The sequence below is a fragment of the Sceloporus undulatus genome, unplaced genomic scaffold (genome assembly GCF_019175285.1).
Source record: "Sceloporus undulatus isolate JIND9_A2432 ecotype Alabama unplaced genomic scaffold, SceUnd_v1.1 scaffold_16, whole genome shotgun sequence".
Taxonomy (NCBI): Eukaryota; Metazoa; Chordata; class Lepidosauria; order Squamata; family Phrynosomatidae; genus Sceloporus; species Sceloporus undulatus.
The window spans coordinates 2690614-2712889 of record NW_024802938.1 but is presented as its reverse complement, the minus strand read 5'-3'; the positions used below and the strand labels follow the sequence as shown (position 1 = coordinate 2712889).

At 39.7% G+C, this 22276-nt stretch overlaps 2 protein-coding genes across 6 annotated transcripts in view; one reads left to right on the top strand and one right to left on the bottom strand.

Moving 5' to 3' along the window:
* Positions 1-7: 7 nt before the first annotated feature.
* On the top strand, positions 8-6630 carry LOC121917382 (RWD domain-containing protein 2A-like). Of its 3 annotated transcripts, none has more exons than XM_042443315.1 (3): positions 8-118; positions 1981-2201; positions 4083-6630. In XM_042443315.1, the coding sequence occupies exons 2-3, from the start codon at positions 2001-2003 to the stop codon at positions 4758-4760; spliced, it is 879 nt and encodes a 292-aa protein (XP_042299249.1). In that variant the 5' UTR covers positions 8-118; positions 1981-2000; the 3' UTR covers positions 4761-6630. The 3 variants fall into 3 exon arrangements, with proteins under 3 accessions (XP_042299249.1, XP_042299250.1, XP_042299251.1); XM_042443316.1 differs by lacking the exon at positions 8-118 and adding an exon at positions 240-280; XM_042443317.1 differs by lacking the exon at positions 8-118 and adding an exon at positions 1051-1078.
* Positions 6631-8018: 1388 nt separating this feature from the next.
* LOC121917378 (NADP-dependent malic enzyme-like) overlaps positions 8019-22276 on the bottom strand; it is a 165998-nt gene continuing 151740 nt past the window's right edge. For all 3 annotated transcript variants that reach the window (XM_042443309.1, XM_042443308.1, XM_042443310.1), the window contains 2 exons: positions 13012-13110; positions 8019-9911 (listed from right to left, as the gene is read on the bottom strand). In XM_042443309.1, coding sequence (XP_042299243.1) covers positions 9744-9911; positions 13012-13110 — 267 coding nt within the window. In that variant the 3' untranslated portion in view covers positions 8019-9743. The remainder of the gene's footprint in view (positions 9912-13011; positions 13111-22276) is intronic.

Sequence of the window (22276 nt, the reverse complement as noted above, 5' to 3'; positions counted from 1 at the left end):
GCGCGCATGCGTCATAGACTCAGATAGCATGGACTCCTATGACGTGGCACGGAGGGCGGAGTTGCAAACGCCGGCTGTGCTTTGGGTCTAGGAGCGCGGGGAGCACGCGCCTGTTGAGGTACGTTGGGGGGGCGAGCACCCCGATATTCTCTCTTCCAATGAGCGTTCTCCTCAGCGGGAGAGAGCCAATCGCGGCCCTCGGCTCCAGCCGCTTGTGACAAGACTCGAGAGCTGATTGGCTGAGGGTCAGAGATGGGCAATTAACAGTCTCTCCGACTTGGTTCGTGCCCCGCTGCTTTGCTGAGGGAGAGCAGAGGGGAATGGATGGCGTTTCAGCTTAATAAAGCGCCTTGGAACTAGTGTAAAATAAAGTAACCCCCCCCCCCCCAGAGAACTAGATATTGTACTGAGTCATTAAACACAGCCTGGAAATGTTGCTTAGGAGTCTGCCATGGTGTTTGTGGGGGCTTCTGGGAGCCAGTCTCCTTGGTTCTACATTGCCCCAGCCTATTGTAAATATAAGGTGGCAGAAAACATACCCATGGGTTGGACATGATGGAGCAGAATAAACAACATCCAGAATCCACAAAGCGGATTCATGTTGGTGGGCCACACAAAACACACTTCGCAAGCTTTCGAAGCCACACTGGCACCTTCCTCAAGCAAAGGGGTTAAAAACCAGTCGGCTATGGCAGCTCTACACAGGCAGCCCCTATTTTGTTGTGTGCCTTCAAGCCATTTCCAACTGTGGCAGCCCTAACTAAGGTGCACCTGCCTCAGGGTTTTAGGGGCTCATGGCATTTCCTATGGCCAGTCCTCTAAGCATCAGCCTGAGGGTCAATCTTTAGTATTGCCTTCCACATGGCCCCTTCTTCTAAGGTAATGGTAATGAGTCACTGCAGATTAGGGTAGTCTAAATACCCTAAAGAGAGTGAGACCAGATCATATCTCATCTTGGAAGCTGAGCATGGTTTGCTCTGGTTAGTACTTGGATGGGAGGCCACCAATGAATACGAGGTGCTGCATGCTGTATTTCAGAGGATGCATCTGGAAAAACCACCTCTGAGTATTTCATTGGGTAAGAAGATAGCCATCATGGCATAGTAGTTTGAGGGCTGGACCATGATTCTGGAGGCCAGGGTTCGATTCTCAGCTCAGCCATGAAACCCACTGGGGGACCTTGGGCAAGTCACACACTTTCAGCCTCAGGGGAAGGCAATGGCAAACCTCCTCTGAACACATCTTCCCAAGACAACTCTATGATCACTATAAGTCAGAAGAAGGTGGAGAAAATGGCCAAACCAAGAACAAAGCCGAGTACAATTTTGTTGTGTTCTTCATGCAAATAATATTTGGTGGTAGTTGTTACATGTCTTCCAGATGACTCCAACTAATGGAAACCCTACCACAGGGTTTTCTTGACATGACATATGTGGAGGAACTTTGCCACTGCTTGCTTCTTAAGCTGAGAGTATATGACTTGTTGCACACAATCACCCAGGTTTCTGTGGCTGCATAGGGATTTGAACCTTGGTCTCCTTAGTCCTACACCACACTGGCTCTCATACCTTACAAGGATATACAGTATTTTCATCCTGGAAACTGATCTTAAATTACCATCTGAGCCCATGACTTAATAAGAGAAGTACTAGGCCCTTAGTTACTTCCATGTGTTTTATCTTGCTGGGATTTTCATATCCATGATTCACTTTATGTGTTTCTTAATGTTAGGGCTGGACACATTTATGTATGGCCCCGATTTTAATCATGTAAACAGTCTCTTTGAACTTCTTAGAACCCAATGTTAAATCTGTTAGGGGATTATAGGTTTTATTTTTATCACAGGAAAAAGGGGGAAAAGGTGTGTTTGATTTGTTCAAAAATGTCATTCTGTCTAGTCAGAATTTGTCAATCACAGTATATTTTTAGTGAGGAGAGAATATAAGGAGGCATAACTTTCTTAATTTCTTCTGTCCCCAGGTGGCTTCACATCTGCAGCAATGTCCGGTGTCATAAAAGAAAATATTCAGCTTCAGATGGCAGAACTAGAAATGCTTTTTTCTATGTTTCCTAATAAAGGAGAAATAACTCTTCATGATGAAAACACTCTCAATAATGTTCAGAAATATTTGAATAATACAAGTCAGAATCCCCCACAGATGATTGAATATTCAGTTTCCGTTACTATCGATGAACCAAAGGTGAGACCATCTGTATTCCATTTTTTCTTCTTTTTAATAATAACTCTAATATTTTCACTTGATGCTAAACAGTTGTGAAACCTAGTCTGTCTTCAAGAAAATAGTAACTTGAACCAATACGCTATACTGCTTCTTCAAAGATGACCCTGATCTCATGTTCCATGTTTAGATTACTATAATGCATTATATATGGGGCTGTCCATGAAGATAGCCAGAAAATGTCAAGAGTTTAAAAGGTTAGGTATATTAACTTGTTACAGCAAAAATAACAAATAGTTCTGTAGCACTTACAAGGTGAAAATGTTTATTATGGCGTAAGCTTTAATGGACTGGAATAGATGCTTGTTATCAGCTGGGGTTTGGTTCCAGGAACCCCTGGGGATACCGAAATCCATGGATGCTCAAGTCCCACTAAATATGGTGGCATAGAAAAATGGTGTCTCTTATATAAAATGGCAAAATCAAGGTTTGCTTTTTGGAATTTATATATTTTTTAATATTTTCAATCCAGGGATGCTTGAATCCATGACTTAAAAAAATCAGTGGGTATGGAGGGCAATCTGTACACTCCACTTTCATAATATGGCTGTTAGCATACTGTTAAAAGAAGGGGTGAAAATTGTGCAGTCCTCCAGATGTTGAACTGCAACTACCAGCAGCCATAGTCAATGATGAAGAATGCTGGGAGCTGCAGTCCAGTGACATTTGGAGGGCCGCACCATTCTCACCCCTAGTTTAGAGTTAGCAAACCAGACCTTGCTACATTATTCTTTTGTCATTCAACTAGAACCAGTCATTTCCCAGCTCAAATTAAGTTGTTTTTAACAACTCTGTCCATATGAGCCCACCTGAGCATTTTGTTGTATTTCTGAGGCCTTTTCATATACCTAAGATGAAGATGAGAAACAGGGCCATATTATTTGCAGCATGTAGATTCTTGAGAAATCTCAACTGAGATACATACATATGATATTAACGAAGAAAAGAGGATGCAAATGATTTGTGCAGATACAAACATTTGTGTGAGTCACAGAGGCCTCACACCAAATCTGTATATCTCAGACAGCTTTTGACAGAGATTTCAAAACAGTTGATATCCACAGTATTGCACCCCTTAGCATCAGCTCATCAATTGCTTCTGTTCAGCTCTGGTGTCTCTTCTATGTGCTGTACAAAAACAAGATACCATATTCAACAGCATGGTAGCCCCTTCTGTACTGCTGTTTTGATTGTGAAATAGTGAGGGTGACCTGTATGAATAAATCAAGTACCATTTGCCCCTCTAAGATGTACACACCAAGAAAATCCCCACCTCACCCCACTCACAACTCAGCTGTCCCCAAATTCTGAGAGGTAGAAAACACAAGTTATCACCACATTGGTGGTTTTCCATTTCACCCTTATTGCCGGATGTGGGATCAGTGTAGTTAGTCATTCTCCCACTAATAATTCTTTAGCAGGCAAGAGGAATCCATGAGTCTACTTCATGGTTGTCTGTATCAAAATATCTACATACACTCAGTAGCCCCTTTAAAAGCCTAAATCGATCCCAACCAGAGTATACACATTTAATCTACGAGAAGCTGGTAAATCAATACATAGATAAATCCCATTGATTGAATGCCTCTACTTTAGCTGGGATTAGTAGTTGAATTTTGACAAAAGCCAGCTGTGCTTGCAGTTTTCTCAACCTTATAGGCATGCTATATTTTTCATGTGGTGGATTTGTTGCATTCATGTACTGAATCACATTAGTACACAAGAGTTGTGGGTTTTGCTTTTTCTATCTTGTACAGTACAGAAGGTATGTGTTTTTAATTCTGGATAGGCAGACACTACCCCAAAAACCCTGAATTATAACATTGTCTTGTCTATTTGTAGGTAAAAGTGAATTTGCAGGTAATTTTGCCTCATGACTACCCCCATGTGACACCACAGCTTTTTGCAAGATCAGATGCTCTAAACAGGCAGCAGCAATTGCAGCTCAACCAGGATCTCACTTCTTACGTTGCTTCTTTGGAGTCAGGAGAGCTTTGCATATGCACAGCTGTTCAGTGGGTGCGAGACAACAGCATTTCATATGTACAAAACAGCAAACTCTACTCTGAAAGCGTTCCAGATGCAAAAACATTTAAAACATTATTTCGCCGGATGTGGATTTACAGTCACCACATATATAGACAAGAACTAAGGAAAAAGATATTCGATTGTGCCAAGAAATTAAACTTGACTGGTTTCTGTCTAACTGGGAAGCCTGGGATCATCTGTGTGGAGGGTATCAAAGAAAACTGTGAAGAGTTTTGGCATGATATTAGATATCCCAACTGGAAACACATTTCCTGCAAACATGTTGAGAGTGGAGAGACTCAGGCAAATGTGGATGACCTACGACTCTTTCAGACTTTTGAAGATTTACAGTTTCAAGCCCATGGTGACTATGGACTGAGGAATGACTATCACATGGATCTGGGTCAATTCCTAGAATTTCTGAAGGCACATCAGAGTGAACATGTATTTCAGATTTTGTTTGGTGTTGAAGGCAAATGTTCGGAAAATTAACAAAAACAACAATTAATAAAAATTTAAAACATGCATCTGCCACGATGAAACATGAATGCAGTTGGTGCAACAAATAAACAGAGCATGCACACAGATTCTGAACAATGTGTACTTCATAGTTTTGTTCAGAGTGGCCTCAAAGTGTATCTGATGGAAAACTGATGTGAACTAGTTAGATCCAGGATGCATTTTAACACACAACTTCCCTTCAGCCAAGTTCTCAAGAGTCTCAAGCAAAAATAATTCCCAGCAATATTGCATAAACATAAACATTTTCATTAAGCTATAGTTTTTGAAAACAAATATTTTAATTATCTTTGTTTTAATAGTATAAACTGCCTACATTAATGAAGATACATGAACTTGTCTTTTCGAGCATACTTACAGTAGGATCATGAAAAGAGGCTTCCTGCTAAATTTTGCAGTATCTAAATCTCATATTAGAAGAGAGAGAGTTCAATGTTTTTGTGGGTGAACCACCAACATCTTGATGTATGTGTTTGTGCACAGATGGTATTCATAGAAAAGGTAGGTTTAGGAATGCTTATTGTGATTGTACTAACACATAAAGAAGGCGGCAGTGTATATGAATTAAATAAGAGCCAAACTACTGAAAGCGAGAGATCAAAATTTTGAACTGAATCCCGAATTATATACAATGCCCAGCTGATACGTCTGGGGGTACTCTTGGATCCGTCGCTCCAGATGATGAATCAGGTAAATGTGACGGTCAAGAGCGCCTGTTATCAGCTTTGGTTGATATGCCAGCTGCGCCCTTTCCTAGAGGTTAGGGACCTTGAAAATGTGGTACACGCACTGGTAACCTCCCGTCTTGATTTCTGTAAAGGCTACCCTCGTGCTCGTCCAATCAGTACAGAATATGGCAGTCAGATTGGTCTCAGGCACAACAAGACAAATCATATAACACCAATCCGAAAATCACTTCACTGGCTGCCCATTAATTTCCGGGCCCAGTACAAGGTGTTGGTTATTACCTTTAAAGTCTTAAATGGCTTGGGTCCAACCTATCTTCAGGGCCACCTCCTTCCGTACATCCTCCCTGCACACTCAGGTCTGGGAGGAATTTGCTGCAGCCTATAAAAACTAGGCTGTATGTAACTGCCTGGAGGACATTTTCAGCTACAGCTCCCAGATTATGGAACGGACTGCCGGATGAGATCCGTCATATTAACACGTTAAACAGCTTCAGAAAAGCTGTTAAGATGGATCTCTTCTGGCAGGCCTTTCCTGAATAGACACCTGGCCAATAGAAGAACCACCTAACTTGTTGGACCCTTTCGCTGCAGTCACTGTTTTTATTCTGGTTATTTCTTTTACGTATGTTTTATATGGTCAATTGTAAATGTATTTTAAGGGGGTGGGATTGGGGGGTATGGAATGTATATTTTTAAGGTTATACGCCACCCTGGTTGCGTAGCACAGAGGGACAGGATAATAATAACAACATGCCTTAAGATACAACCCTAGTAATATCCCACTGATGCAGTAATTAAGGGTAGTCCAACACAGAGTTATCTGACCAAAATTAGGAGCATTGTCATTAAAACATGAAAGAAAATGTTTCTGTCTTATCTGATGGTGAAAAGTGTCCTGGTCATGACTGAAACATGATGGTCGAGGCAGTGTAGTGGATCCCAGGGGTAGCCTGAAGTGACTAGAAGTCTAGAGTCAGTCAGTGTTCCAATATCTCAATTTGCAATCATTATTGCTGCCTTTCTTTTTAAATTTAACTTTAGTTGGGAATACTCGAATCCAGGACAGTATAGAACCAAGGCAATGATGGGAACTCCCAGCACATGCGTAACAAGTATTCACTCCTCGTTGTCCAGCTTTATCAAAGAGGACTATGAGCCGAAAGAATCCTGGTGGAGGTTTCCTCCATCAGTGCCAAAGGGATGAGGAGAAACTGTCCCTCTCTGGTGTTGGGGGACAAAATGACTCAGGTTCATCCTATAATTGATATCCAAGTCATCTGACAGCCCTAAAAAGGATTGAAAGTACAACAACACTGCTCCATCACTCAAGTCTTTTGCAAACTGAGGTTCTATAAGCTTATCAAAGCTTTCTCAGTTCCAAGATTATTAATGACAGAAAGCTTCCCTGAAAAATAATATGCGGTGTCAGGAATTTTGATTTGCATGGCAGAAAGCCACTTTATGTGGGTAATCACCGACAAGTGCAGTTGCTGGATTTAGATAATCTTTATAACTCTATCACTATATTTCATTCCAGGAGTTGAAAAGGTTTAATCAGTCCAAAAATGTACAACCTTTTCAGCCATGGAGGCTGCAAGCAAAGACAGCTGCAAGCCTGAAGGAAGGAACAGGGCTCATGTTATAGACTGCTGATAGTTAATTCACAAAAATATGTTTAATAAAATTGTAGTGGTATTAAAAAGTGTCTACCTCAAGAAAAGAAAATTACCATTGCTATTAATGCTACTATAGGTTTTGTTTTAAAAATTAGTTTGGTGGGAAACGTAGGTTTTGTTTTCTATGTAGACACCTTAGCATAAATAACAAATACATACAGTTTATATAGAAAAAAGTATATTTGTGATGGCTCAAAGCAGCAAGGTACATGTGGCCTAATAAACAATTGGCTGTTAGTTTGTCTAACCACAAAACATTGTTATCCCAAATCTTGGCTCACTGAAATTTAATGTAGACCTTATGTATAGTATAAAGTGTCATTTATCTTATCTCAAAACCCTTGGTTCATTTGAACCAAAAGAAGTGTAAAAGTAGATTTTTGTCTTTCATAGTGAATTCTGTGTGAGATGGTTTGTTTTGAATATCTGACACAAAGGTTACAAAAATGACTAGTAAAAAGTGAACAGTATATTTCACATGGGCATATGTTGTTGGCCATGAATAGTAAAAAACCCCAACCATATCATTTGAGAATGTTGCCTATTATATGCAGAATGAGGTAATATGCATACATGGAAATACAATTAGTTTGGGGGGATTATCTTGCCAATTGCAGGAACAAATTGAATTTACTAATTAAATAACAGGAATCAAAAAATAGGTGTAAAAGAAAAGTTTTTTTTTACAGTGGAGGTAGACAAGCATCTGGATCCGGCCCAAGGTATTGCTAATCTTATTAATAAATGATCTTGAGTGTTGGATAAATAACAAAATTGCTAAATTTACAGGTGACACCAAAATATTCAGAATGGTAAAATCCTAATTGGATTTTACCAGGTGAATGTGCAACAAAATAGCAAATGAAGATCAGGGTACATATGTGTAGAGTCACTGCAGATTAGGAAAAAAAATATCCAAATTTTGCAAGTATGTTTACAGGGTCTGAACTGACCAGCTCTCTAGGAAAGAGTTGATAAACAGCTTAATGAAAATGTCAGTGCAGTGTGCGGCAACCACAAACACACTGAAAACAAAAGAATCAATACTGTAATGCCCTTATATACATTTCTAGTACAACTGTACTTTAGGATATAGTTTTAATTGCTCTGGGTTAAAAGAAAACACTTTAAGGATGGAAATGGTGCAGAAAGAGGCAAATGCCTGGAATTCTTGAAAATGATTGAGTGCGAAAAATGTTACTACTTAAGGGTATGAGAGAAGCAATAGTGGTTTATATAACTCTAAAAGACTGGAGGAAATAGCTATAAAGGAATTTTTCTCCTTCACAGTAATAGAAGTCTGTCTGTCACCAACTAAAATTGACACTAGATTCAAGATTGCAAAAGAGAGGACTTCTTACAATGAATAATTGATGTACGCGGTTTGCTGTCACAGTATATGGCTCCCGTTCAGATATCATTAAATGGAAATTAGCCAAATTAATGAAACATTCAAATTCTTTCAGCAGTTATTAGCCAAATGAAAACTGCCTAGAGACAAACAATGAGAGAAGATCTATGGGAAGGGTGGGAAATGTGCTTGTTGCACCAAACAGCATGGTCTGTTTTTCCTTTTCTAAAGGGTTGTAAACTCTCCCAAAGTGTTGTTTCCGGGCAATAAGAATTTTAAGATAAAATAAACTGGCATGCTTAGTCTGACCCTTTTGCCTTTGGACCTGTTCACTACATCCCTGCAGTCTGTAGCTCCCTCTCTCAGATGGAATTCAGTGCTCAATTCCCTATGTTTCTTGTACAGACTTTCCTAAAACATTCAGCAGGCCATTTGGAAAGACGTTCATGAACTACAGTTTCTTGTCCAGCATGGCTCTTAAATTAAATTGTAACTTTTATGAACAAAGGATTTTTTTTGTATTCAAACAACATTAATTCTTTTCCTTTTTTTAACAAAAAAAGAGCACCTGTGTTCTATATTATTTAGAAAGTATTCATCACTAAAGGTTCTAAAATTAAGGATAGCAGCATCCAAGACTTTTATCCTAGTTTCTTTTTTCATGGATTTACCAGGACTTACCCTCCATGTGAAAATCAGGCACACTGCTGGCTGACAAATGTTCTCAGTTGCACTTGAGCCAAGAACACAAAATGCTTTTTTTTTTCATCTAGAAGTATTTGTTCTAACATCAGAAAATAATAAAACATGAAATAAGTGTGTCACATTTTAAACAGTCATGTTGATATATTGCTTTTACACTCAATATTACTCTTCTAAGATTAATGGAAAAACTGTAGCACAGAACCATAATTTCATACAGATGTCAAGGTAGACAATAAGTACATTTCTACTTTAGTTTCTGTATTTATCTTTTATTATAATGAATCTAGGAGAATCCCTATGAACTTTAAAAAAGACTCAAATTATCCTTTATTCTCTTATTTGTAGACTAATTTTGCTTAATTAATTAGCTTAACAAACTATTAAAATTTCTAACCAAACATCCATGGCTTTCAGGGCTGTTAAAAAGGAAAAGAAATATAACCTGAGTTTGATAAACTTGTGCTATGATTTAATAAATGATGAAAACTAGTAAGTATCCAGGTGCTTCTAGTATTGTTGCAGTGCTATTTTTCTGTTACAATTTCCCAGTCTGTATTTTCATGGCTTCTTTGGGCCAGGTGTAAGAGTCTGTCAGAAAGCTTTCATAGTCAGTGCTATAAATCTGGGAGCGGATGAATGCTTCCTTGTTTTCTGGCTCAGGATAGAAAGTGGCGGTGTTCTTGCTGTAGGCCTCCTCTACAATCTAGGAGAACAAGACAGGTTCCTCATTGTTAGAATTTTACATCAACCTGAGAGATAGTTTATGATGGGGAAAGTCCAAAATTTACTATCAGGTATCTGATTCTCATCAGACTGAGACCAAAGAACTCAGTCTGACCAAAACATTTCTTTTTTCCTTTTGCAAAAAAAGCAGCTAGATTTATGGGGGAAATCACTGACACACAAATGTTGGAAGGAATTGTTATTAGCACAAAAACCTATCATTCGTATTAAATTGCTCAGCGCCAAAGTCAAAAATGACAGTCTCATGTTTTATAGAAGGTAATTCATTTTACAGACCATACTTGTTCATGTAAACCATCCAGTGGCCCTTTCACGCCACATAACTGTTAGAAGTGAAACCATGCTTAGCACTGAAGAGTCAAAAATGTCTCAGAAAGGGCTACAGAAATAGGATTAGATCGTTTGAGTGACCCAAAGTGTCATCCCTCCTTGCCTGCAACTGCACTATAGAAACAATCCCATTTGAGACCACTTTAACTACTCTGGCTCAATGCTATGGAATTCTGGGATCTGTAGTTTTGTCCGGTATTTATGCATCTCTTGTCAGAGTACTCTGGGACCACAACAAACTACAGTTCCAAGAATTCCATAGCACTGAGCCACAATAATTAAAGCACTGTCAAACTGGATTATTTCTGCAGTGTGTATGTAGTCCTTATCTACGGTATTATTATTATTTTATTTTCGTAGTTTAGTTTTTCCTAATGGCTGTAGAATTCAGTGCCTTTTAATACAGCATCCCTTGAGATTTTGGATTTAGGATACTCAATTTAAACTCAGGCTCAGCATTAAAGGAACTATTCAAGATGCTGAACCCAATGCTCAAAATCAGTTCAGCACCTTGGATAGCTCCTTTGAAGTTCAGATTAAAAACTAGAGCAGATTCACTCTTCACTGAAATGGGAGCCACCATCTGCCAGAGTTTCAACTACTGTAAACAAAATGCTGTGTAGGCTTACTTGGAATAGATTTATCAATCTATTTTCAGCCCCCATATCTCTCCCATGTGTTCATACATAAATCCCTTCCATCCTGTTTGTGTATTAATCTGAGTTGCTGTTGTTGTTGTTTTTTAAAAAAGTATCATTATTTTTAAAAAATAAATATTATAGGATAAATCCAATATTCTGTGGCTTCCTCTTACCAGCCCTTAATCCCACCTGGAAACACAAGATCCAGAGGGTTAAATGATTCCCTGTTGGATACTGGACTGCATATTACACCAATACTTGCAGGAATGCATCTTCTTTTATCTTCTTGCCCAGGAGCTCTAGTTTTCAGAAGCCACCTTTCTTCAGGGGCCATTCAGTGAAATAAATACATCATGCATTCACAAGGAAGAGGGATATCACTGGTGTCTTGACCATAAAATGCCTGTCCAAAGGAGATTTTGGCTCAAGTCCTTTTAGTAGTCCCAATGAAAGGAGACCGATTGAATTAACTGCTGAACTGTTTGAATCCTGTTAAATCAATGAGTTTATTCTATTTGGGAGTAATAATAGGATTCAAGCCATGATTGATACAAATCTTGTTTGGGAAATATTCCCCTTTATCCAGGCATTGTAAACTTTAAATATTACATTTTATGTTTACATTTTTAATTGTTATTTATGCAATTATATGTGGCTTGATGAGTTTTCAGCATCTTAATTTATTATTTTTTAAAGAATGTATTTGTATCTTTGTAGAACAGTATACTGACCATTATGGATGAAGGGTGCGTTTTCTTTTTTAAAAACATAAACATATAGTTTAAATATTTGGTTGGGACACTGCATGGATTCAGCATTAAAAAACCTCATCATTTAGACTGATAATAAAATCCACTTAATTGTACTGTCTACTAAATCTGACTTTTAAAGAAAATCCTTTGTTTGCTGAAATGCAACAAAGAGAAAACTTTCTAACCTTGCTGAGATGTTTTGCTACACATAGAATGCTGGTTTTCTTGCAAAGTCTGCAAAAATGTGTTTTGACATTCATAATATCATATATTATGAGGATGACGGGAGATGAAAGATGATTAATTTTTCTACACACAGCTGGAATGAATTACCATATGAACATAAGAGAATCTTTATTCATAGAAGCTTACAGAGGACAAAGGGTGATCTTTACATGAGATCACATATGTCCCACTCAGCAATAAATGTAAGAACTGGATGACTCCTGGGAGATAAGAAAGAAAGAGTGGCTAGAGAGAAAGACTGGCCATACTGGACAAGGAAGCAGAGATCTCTTGTCTTTTTCATATTTTAGTGAAATATAAACCCTGGGAGAGAGAATTGAAGCCATTCTCAATGCTATTTTTTTCCAATGAAAATTTCCCTCAAATTCAATTTTCCATGTAAGGGAATATTACGTATCATGTGAAACTGGGTTTGGGGAGAATCATATTCAACTCTCCAGTGAGCATGGAGCTCACTACATAAGCCATATGTCAGTCACTACCTTTCAATGGCCCTATTTAGACAGGCCTTTGCAGTGCCCCTGTCACATGCTAGGGGTTGGCCAAGGGCACACCGCCCATACATGCCTCACCCTTAGCACGTGACGAGGGCATCAAAATGGCAGCGCCCTGTACACACGGGTGCCACCATTTTGACGTGACAGACACCTAGCGTCCACACATCCCAGCATCATTGTGATGCAGCGAGTGCACCATTGGTGCAGTGCGGCGTCACAATGGCACCGCAGAAAGAACCCGCTTTTTGCGGGTTCTTTTTGCTGCGCGAGGGAGCCGTGCGGTTTGTCCGCTACAGCAAAACAAGGCACGGATAGACCACCCTTTTTGGGCAGTCTGTATCCCGCCAATAAGTTCTAAGGAACAAACATGAGTTTCATGAAAACAACCAGCAGGTGGCTGAACAGATGGTGCAGATAAACAATTCAATCATATACTGCTATTGCTTTGCAATGAATCATGTTATACTGCTATCATTCAAGGCAGTTCCTCACTTATGAAAAGAAAAATGACAAAAGATGTCATTAAACTATAATAATCACTTAAAACAACAAATTAACTCTGTTATTAATCAGAAGGTGTAGAATGAACTTACTTTTACAGCAATTTTCAGAGAAACCTCTTGAATTGATGCTAAAGGTGGATACAAACGACCCTCTTCTAAATGCTTCTTTGAAACCTGTTGACATATAACCTGGGAACAAAACAAAAGCCACTTATTTTTAGCCTTCCATATTGCAGATTTTTTTATTTTAATTTTTAAAAAAACCTTTGCCACAGTAATAATACCAAGGGTGGGGTTCTGTGACCATTCATCTATAACAAGCTACCCAGGGCTTGCATGCCATCATGCCACTACCTTTTCAAGGTGATGATACTGCATGCTCCAGTGAGGCAAGAGACTATGGTGGCAATGCTACTGGTAAAGTATCTCATGCCAGACAAGCTTTTGTTGAAGAGTCAGACTAAATGTTCCAAACAGCTATTGGGCCGCAGCAGTAGTGTGGGTGGTGGTGGTGGTGGTGACACTGACAGAGGGTCTCTCAAAGACAATGGCAGTGGTACCATAGCTAAAACTTGTCAGTAGAGCACAGAAAGTGGAAGAGTAACCCCCTTTTGAATGTCTTTACCATGAAAACCTTATGATGAAACAATCCAAAATGAAACCAGAGGGAAAATTAGACCTGAGAGATTGTCACATGAGTCTAAAAAGTGGTATTAAAGCAGGATAGTTGCTTCTATGATTAAACCTTATCAGATGATGTCATAACTGAACTACAGGGGTCTGTCATTCAACAAAAAAGGAAGAACAAGGGACCTCTTTTACTAGATCTGAGAAATCCAAGGGAAATCTAAACCAAGGGCCTTATCACATTACAAAAGGAAGACAAGCGGCAATGAGATAGGAGATAATCACACCGGGACAGGATTGCTTCCCCGTTCTTATCCCGTCTGTGACCCATCTACAGTATGACCCGAGTGGAAGTGATTGTGCGAATCACTTTCACATGAAAGCTGGCTGAAAAGAGCTTTCAGCCATCAGCTGAAAACACTTTCAGCCATCATCATGGTAATAACAGGTTCTTCTGTTATTACAAAAGACTGGAAATGACAGGAGAAAGCACTTTCACCTCACAGCTGAAAGCGCTGTGAAAGTGATTTGTGCTATCACTTTCACTCATGCTTCCTGAGCAGCTAAATGATAGGTTCAGAGCACTAGCAAGTGAAAGTGATTTGTGCAATCACTTTCACTCACAATTCCCTGCTGGGCCATATTTGAAAGTTCTTCCCGGTGGGAAGGATGGGACAGGACAATGACGGCCCATCCCTCATATGATAATCCCCACATAAAGGGCTTTTCCTTACCTTCTCACATGGCCACGAAGCACTTCCGTGCTGTTCCCAACAGAGTCAACAGTAAAACCTTGCTTTTTGTCCTGCTGAAAAAATCTATTTGGCAAAAGTCACACTTTTATGGCAGGCTCCCTCTGGGGGGAGAACAGAAGTCCTATGGGATCATGTGGGACGGTAAGCAAAAAGCTGCTTCTATCCCATTGCCTCTTGTCTTTCTTTGGTAGTACAATAAGGCTCCAAGAGTGGAGACACTATATGATCATCAAGGGAACACATTACATGATGAAGTAGAATTAAAAAGAGGATGGAAACAAAACACTAAAAAACTATATAAAAGAGATGAAAGAATGACAGATTAATTCAAGGAATGAACCTACAGTTTAACAGTCGAAGCTGTACTGACAGCACTTGAGAGAAACAAATCACAAGGAAAAGATGGCACATCAATAGAGGTGCGTCATGCTACAGAGACAGAATCTACTCTAATTCTAACTCAAATCTCCCATGAAAGCTAAATGATGCTCAAAATTCTACAGCAACTTTTATCATCTATGGAGTGAGAAATGCCAGATGTCCAAGCTGGGTACAGGAAAGAAAAAAGGATCATATTGCAAATGCACATTGGATAATGGAGTGCACCAAAGAATTTCAGAAGAAAGTCAGCCTGTGCTTTATAGATAATAGCAAAAGATATGATTGTGCAGTTCTGGAAAAACTTTGAATCACTCTTAAAGAAATAAGACACATAAGAAGACACGACTCACTAGAAAATACAATAATGTTTGCTAATGTGGAAGGCAGAAGAGGAAGACTGCATTACAGATGGATAGACTCAATTGAGGAAGCCATAGCCCTTAGTCTGCAAGACTTGAGCAGCGCTGTTGATATCAGGGTGACCTCTTTGTCTGTCATTCATAGGATTTCCAGAAGTCAAAGTCAGCTTGACAGCAGTTAACAACAACAGGGCTTGTGTCATCTTCCTGTGCCATAGCAGGATCCATCACTAATGCCTATCTTCTTTCTACTATACCTTTTCCAGCCCAGTACAAAGTGATGAGAGACACAATTTAAAACTTCCCATAATCCGCCTGTGTTCCCCTACAGCAGCAGTTCCCAACCTGTGCTCTGAGGAGCCCTTAGGGCTCCATGTGTACTTTCCAGGTGCTCTGCAGCCACTCCAAGAAAATGAAAGAAATAAAAACTGAATGAAATTAAAGAATAAGAAACACTACTCCTAAACACAATTAACTTGTAAGGCATAGGGTAGGCCTCTTAGGGGCTCCACCATAGAAACTGGTTGTAAAAAGATTGGGAACCCCTGCTCTAGAGTATTTGGGGGAGATCTCATCATGGCAGCAAGTACCAGCCATCCACCATGGCTAAGGATGTGTGTATGCTGTGGCCCTTTGTTAAGCTCAGAGTGGGGAGGGCTTGGGGTGTTGTGAAGGGCAGAAGCAAATACCAACATTCACAATGGCTAAAACAAACACACAAAAATCATATGCAAGTGTAAATACCACCAACACATGTTAACCACCTCATCTAAACAAGGGTGGCTGCCTTATTGCTCAGAATTATTTTGTGAACGGCCACTTCAATGTTTCAGTTCCCTCACTGTTTACAGTACCCTCTCCACAACAACATGGTGGGGATAAGATCATGAAGTGTGTCACAATGGAAAACCATGCCATTAAAATGTGCTAGTCATCAAGATGCCACAAGACTTTTTCTTGGTTTAGCTACAACACATTAAGACACGTACCAATTTAAATATTCTTCTATAGAATTTTCCTCTGTGTTCAAAATGATTTTCAACAATCAAATTACATGAATACTTGGAACATCTTTTGATTCAACAATCAAGTTACATAAATACAGTACTTTTCAATGTCTAACTGAAAGCTGCGTCAACATTTGTGGCATATAGAAAGCAATGTTCATGAAAGATGGACCAGTGTCTTCAATCACTAATTTTATATATCTCAGTCACTATTAACAAGGTTTGTTGAATAGTGGCTAGGGTTGCACCTAACTGTTTGGATAGCACTCTGAGCAAATACAAGAGATGGCAAGCTACAAACCACTTTGGATGCTCAGTAAATTATTAAAAGCAGGGGAAAATAGGGGGAGACCTCAAAAAGTTACTTTGGAATCTCCTTGAAAACTGTGCCAGTTGGAACACTTTCCCCACTCTGTTGAAGATTATTTAAAAGGAAGATCTCATCCATTTTATTTCTGTTCCACATCTAATCCTCTGAGTGTCTGTAGAGCAAACTGACAGCTTTACTGGAGAAGCTACCTCCTTGGAACAAGTAATGATGGACACTCTGTGTGTTGTTTGCCTTCACGTTGTTCTTGACTTATGGTGACTCTAAAGTGAACCTATCACAGGGTTTTCCCTGGATATACTACATGTGGCTATATGAGATGCTAGGAACAGCCATAGGATGGCTTCATTAACTAAGGGGGTAAGTGCTAGAATCTAACAAGAAGTATATTGTCATGGACTTAACTAAGTCTATGTGATCCTGAATTTCATTCAGTGTTTAATTATTTGTTCTGTTTTCCTTGCATATAGTCCTTGAGATATTTTGTACCATCACTACTCACACAAAAATACATTTTTTAAAATTCAAATAAGACATTACCTAGCACTAGCAGTTACCACTTTTGGAAACTAAATATAAACCAAAGATTTCATGTCATGTTATTTACTCTTTTTTTTTTTTTTAATACAGGGAAGTGTTAATAAACCACTGACAGTCATTCTGTCTCAATTTATGTGCTTCTGTAAGTCAAGAATCCACAAGAGGGTGCTAAAGTAGTTGAGAAAGGGAGGCATATTCCTCCCATTTGATCATTTTTTTTCTAAGGCAAATCAGTAGCTACTCCTTTTCCCTGCGATGCTGTTGTTGCGTGCCTTCAAATCATTTCTGATTTCCAATTACTCTAAAGAAAACCAATAACAAGGTTTTGTGGTCAGGATTTGTTTATAGGGGGCTTGCCATTGCTTTCCTCTGAGGCTGAGAATATGTGACTTGCTGAAAGTCACACAATAGGTTTGCATGGCTGAAGAAAGATTCAGACTCTGGTCCCAAGCGTCACAGTCCAGCGCTCAAACCACTACATCCTGCTAGCTCTCCCTTGAGGGATATATTAGCCCTTATAAGGTACAAAGCATGGCTTGCATTTGCACATTTGTGAGAAAGCAGTCAAATTGTAATGTCTGTTTTTAGTAATATCTCCTTAGGTAACGGGACTTGCAGCTAAAACTGAAATTCAATCTAAGGATGCTGTCTACACTGTGAAAGAGTTGAACAATAATATTTGAGCTGTAAAAACGTATTTCTCACTTTTTTCACATTCCTAATCTACCTACTAAAAAAGAAGAAGCCTAAAAGCTGAAACTCAAGAGCTATGAAGGGGTTTGCTGTTGACGTCCTTTGAGGCTGAGAGAGTGTGCCTTGCCCAAAGTCACCCAGTGGATTTCCATGGCTGAGTGGGGATTTGAACCCTGGCCTCCAGAATCATAGACCAGCACTTGGACTGCTACACCACAGCTATGCAGCAGAAAACTGAGGGTAGAAAGTTGATGTATTGACTTCACCTCCTTGAAATTAAGTATAAATGTGTGTGTGTGCATGTGTGTGTAAATTCAAGTCTCCTGTCCACTTAGGCAATCCCATTAATTTCATAGGGTTTTCCTGGGCAAGGAAATACAGTGGTCCCTTCCCTTACGCAGGAGATTCGTTCTGGACCCCCACATAAGGGAAATTCCACATAAGCTCAAGCCCCATTAAAGCCAATGGGGCTCGTGCTTGCAGCAGTATGGTGACGTGGAGGTGAGCGTGGCACCGTTTCTTCCAGTGTGGCTTCTAGCGTATGCTGGAATCCACGTGAGGCATGCATGCGTATAACACAGGCACACTATACTCAGAGGTAGTTTAGCCAGTCCCTTCCTCTGAAACATAGGCGGTTTAGAGACCACCCCTTTGGGGCGGCCTGTACCCGCCCCTTTCCCCGACGGATCGGTGCCTCAGCTGCCACAGCAGCAGCCCTGAGGCCCTGATCCGCCGCTTTTCCAGGCCGTGGGGAAGCGGCAAAAGGCCGCTTCCCCACAGCCTGGAAAGGGGTGTCCTTGGGGCTTCAAGCCCTAAGGACACCCTGACACAGAGGGGAAAGGGAGAAAGGGTCCACTCAGCCCCTTTCTCCTTTGTGTCGCTGGCGCAGCCATGTAAAGGCTGCGCCAGCGACACAAAACCAAGAAGGAGCTCCAAAACGTGACGTTAGGATGTCACGTCCGCGCTGCTCCGTTTGGAGGTGGCGCGGACGTGACGTCGTAATGGCGGTGCCCATGTGGACAGGGTGCCGCCATTTGTACGTACTCTGTATGTACTAGGGTTGGGGGCATCTAAAAGAGACCGGCAACCCTAGTATGTACGGAATACATACAAAACGGCCCGTCTGGAAAGGGACATAGTCTATAGCACCTGCTATTCATTGGTAGTCTCAGATCCAAATACTAACTAGGGCTGACCCTGTTTAGCTTCCAAGATCAGAAGGGATCTTGAGGTATTTATTAGTAAACACAGCCACTCTATTATCACAAATAGTTTCTAAAAATCTTCATCTTCTGTTTCCAAACTTTGCATATTGCTGTTCTACTGTCCAAGGGAAAGAAATACTGTATCCATGACTTCAGAAGTATTTTGTCAGTCTTTGGACTCTAGCAAAGTGTCACTATTCAGCTTGCAGAATAAGGCCCATATTTTAAAAGGAAATGAACACAAATATAAACTTAAATATAAATACAACACTGACAGTGCAACTGGACTTTAACTTATAAGCTTATCTATTTGTTGTTACTGTTACTGTGAAGAGAACCTATTCGCTGGTTTCATCAATAACTACCTTGGCTTTTTGAAGATATATTTGAATTTCAAATGGAATTATATCTAGAAAGACTTAATTACAGTACATTCAGTTGCAACTATAACTTATTTATGTACATATACATGTATAAGTCTAGAAATGTTAGCCAAAAAAAACTTAAATCAATTTATCCACAGGTCAGTATAATTACTGTACTTTAACTCATCAAAAAAGGAACTATTCCCTTCTCTGAGTATAATGGCAAAAGATAAGAGCTTAGTCCATTCCAAGAAGACCTAAAAGAAGCACTGACCACCTCTACTCTCTCATCCATCCAGCCTTCTGTCAGTTTTGCCTGACAGAATTTGTAAGTTTTTGGCATCATTTTCCATTGTTTCATCCTTTACATCCTTTGCCACATGCCCCTAAGTTCTATTTATCCATGGGTCATATCAAAACCAATAATTTTGGCCCCTACACCTGCCCTCTACATATACATGAGGCCAACTTATTTGCATGTATATATGGTAATTCATAATTCTCCGACATGTTGGTTCTGCTTGGTATGTCTATAAAAATGCCACTTGTGAAATTACCTGGTAATTGTGCTTATCCGGTACTAGGTTTATCTTTTCAAGCACAAAGCTGAACTTTCTTTTACTTTGTATGAAAATAGGAAGATCTAAAAATAAACCTTACTGTTCTGACAATTTCTTCTCATTTCTTTTATTGGCTTTAACTAGAGAACTGACAAATTAGAAGATGAAAACTGGGCCGTAGTGAACACTAGGCCACAGTTCACTACTTCTAGTTACAACAATCTGCAGATGTCTCCACTGGCAAGCCATGGCAGAAAGTTTTCCTTTTTATTCTTCTGATTACAGCTGAAGTAAGTACAATTTGAACATGAGAATAACTTTAGTTTGCCACAATATTTCAAAGGAAGGAACTTGGAATTTGGAAAACCACCGCTGTATATTCCTTGCCTAAGAAAACCCAATGAAATTAATGGGGTCACCATAAGACACACACACACACACACATACACACACGGGTTGGTTCCAAATAGGATGAGCAATTTTGAAGCCCAGGTCCTCTGGCTGAGAGGGCATTAGGATGGCTAGATGTGCACTCCTAAAAAATGGGGGGGGGGCTCCATATAAAGTGGTGACCCAGTTCTGGTTGAGGAAAGTTCTTCAGGCTGACTGCTCCTGCCAAAAGTATTCTTCCAGTGGTAGCAAGCAGGACATTCAAGAGGTGATGCATCAAAAATGGTTTAGATATACTCATTTCAAATCTACTCTATTCTCCAACCCCAAAAGGAAGAACTAGCATTTCTAATGTATCTTTTCTTCACTACCAATTGCCACCAGAGAAAATATAAAAAGATCTGCTGGACTGAAAAAGACAGCACCTGCAACCCTTCTACAATGCTTCTGCTCTGGCCAGTGAAGCTGACCATGCTTGGGATGAGGCAGTAGATCCATTGCTTCACTCCTCCCCAATCCTATGTAGTCTCACTGAATCCTTTGCATTTTCAGTTTAAAGCAATAGGTGCTCAATAGGGCTAACTCCCACATGCAAGATGGCAAGTTATGAGTCTGAAAAAAGTTAAGTTTGTCAAAATTCTGAAATCCAGGCTTTTATTTTTAAAAATTAGAAAATATTTATTATTATATTTATTTATTTTGAGTATTTATACCCTGCTCTTCAGCTACCCTGCTGGATCAGTTCAGACTCTATCAAGTTCACTATTCTGTTTCCCATAATGGCCAGGTAATCAGATGCCTTGGGAAACTTACAAGCAGGAAATAATGCAAAAGCCACATCTTCTGTGTCCCACCACCAACGCCTCCAATTTTCCGATGCCTCAAAACAGTGATATTTGGGATTATATCCATTGATATCATTGTGTTCCATGAATTTATCAAATTCTTTTTTTAGAGCCTGTAGCAACAAATTCTCTGAGTTAATTATGTGTTGTGTGAGTAGTAAAGTGCTTCCTTTGCAGATAAGACATAACCAGTCAAATTCATTCAAGATGTGAATATGCTTTTGTTTCCTTGACACTCTGCAGCATGATTGAAACCAGACCCAAGTGTTCTAATGGTTGTAGTATGACTATAATGAATGAGACTTGAAATCAGGTACACTCACAATGCAATCTTTTACCTATCTACTCTTATGAAGTCCTACTGAGTTGAGCAAAACAAATGTGTTACTCCCAGCGAATGTGTTTGATTATAGCCTTAATGAGGAAGCACACTGTCTCAAAAACCTAGGTGGCAAAATCTGCATTTTGTTAGCCACCTATATGTTTATCTTACGAAATTATTACACAGTCTCTCTCACTTTCTTACACTTTTTTTTAAACTGCTAAAATTGTGTGTAAAGAAAACCAGTTGCTGCTTACTTCCTCTCAAATTTGACATCGGAGAGACTTTATAGTCCAATGCATGCCCCACCTTTTATTTTGGAAGTTTCCACAGCACTTTACAAATTATACATAAATTGCTTCACTAAACCAAATTAACCAGGCATTGCTTTTAAAATGGACGTGGCAGCTTAGGACACAGAATGAGGACTGCCATATCCAACTGAAATTACAGAGGAAGGATTTTAGCAAAGGGTATAAAATTAACCAAGTTCCTCTCCAATGGATCGCTGCCCATTTTGGTTTTTCAAAGCTAGTGGAGAGAGCCTGGCCCTTGATTTACACAATTAAAAAGTGTGAAGAAAGGTTGCTCGAAGAAAGGCATTCTGCCAGCAAATTTAAATACCTGGTTTAGCGAAGCCAATGATGGAATTTCCAAAAGTTAAACCTCAGAACAGGGGGAAGCAAAACAGCACCACATTATTCACTGGAACAATAAAATTTAGTGTGTTTCATGATTTCATATTTGGATGACAGGGTCTGAGGTCACTGTTCCTCCTACAAAAAAATTACTGAGGAGGCAGGCACCAAAAATTAGGACTAGAGTTGGAGATGACAGCTTCTTGACACCTGGGAGCCATATCCCAGAGGCCTCACCTCCAATCCAATCCTCCCCCCCCCCCTTGACTTCATGGAGCAATTTTACCATTTTTCAGCACTCCTGGTTGTTTTAGCCCAGGGAGGCTTCCTTCTCCCCCCC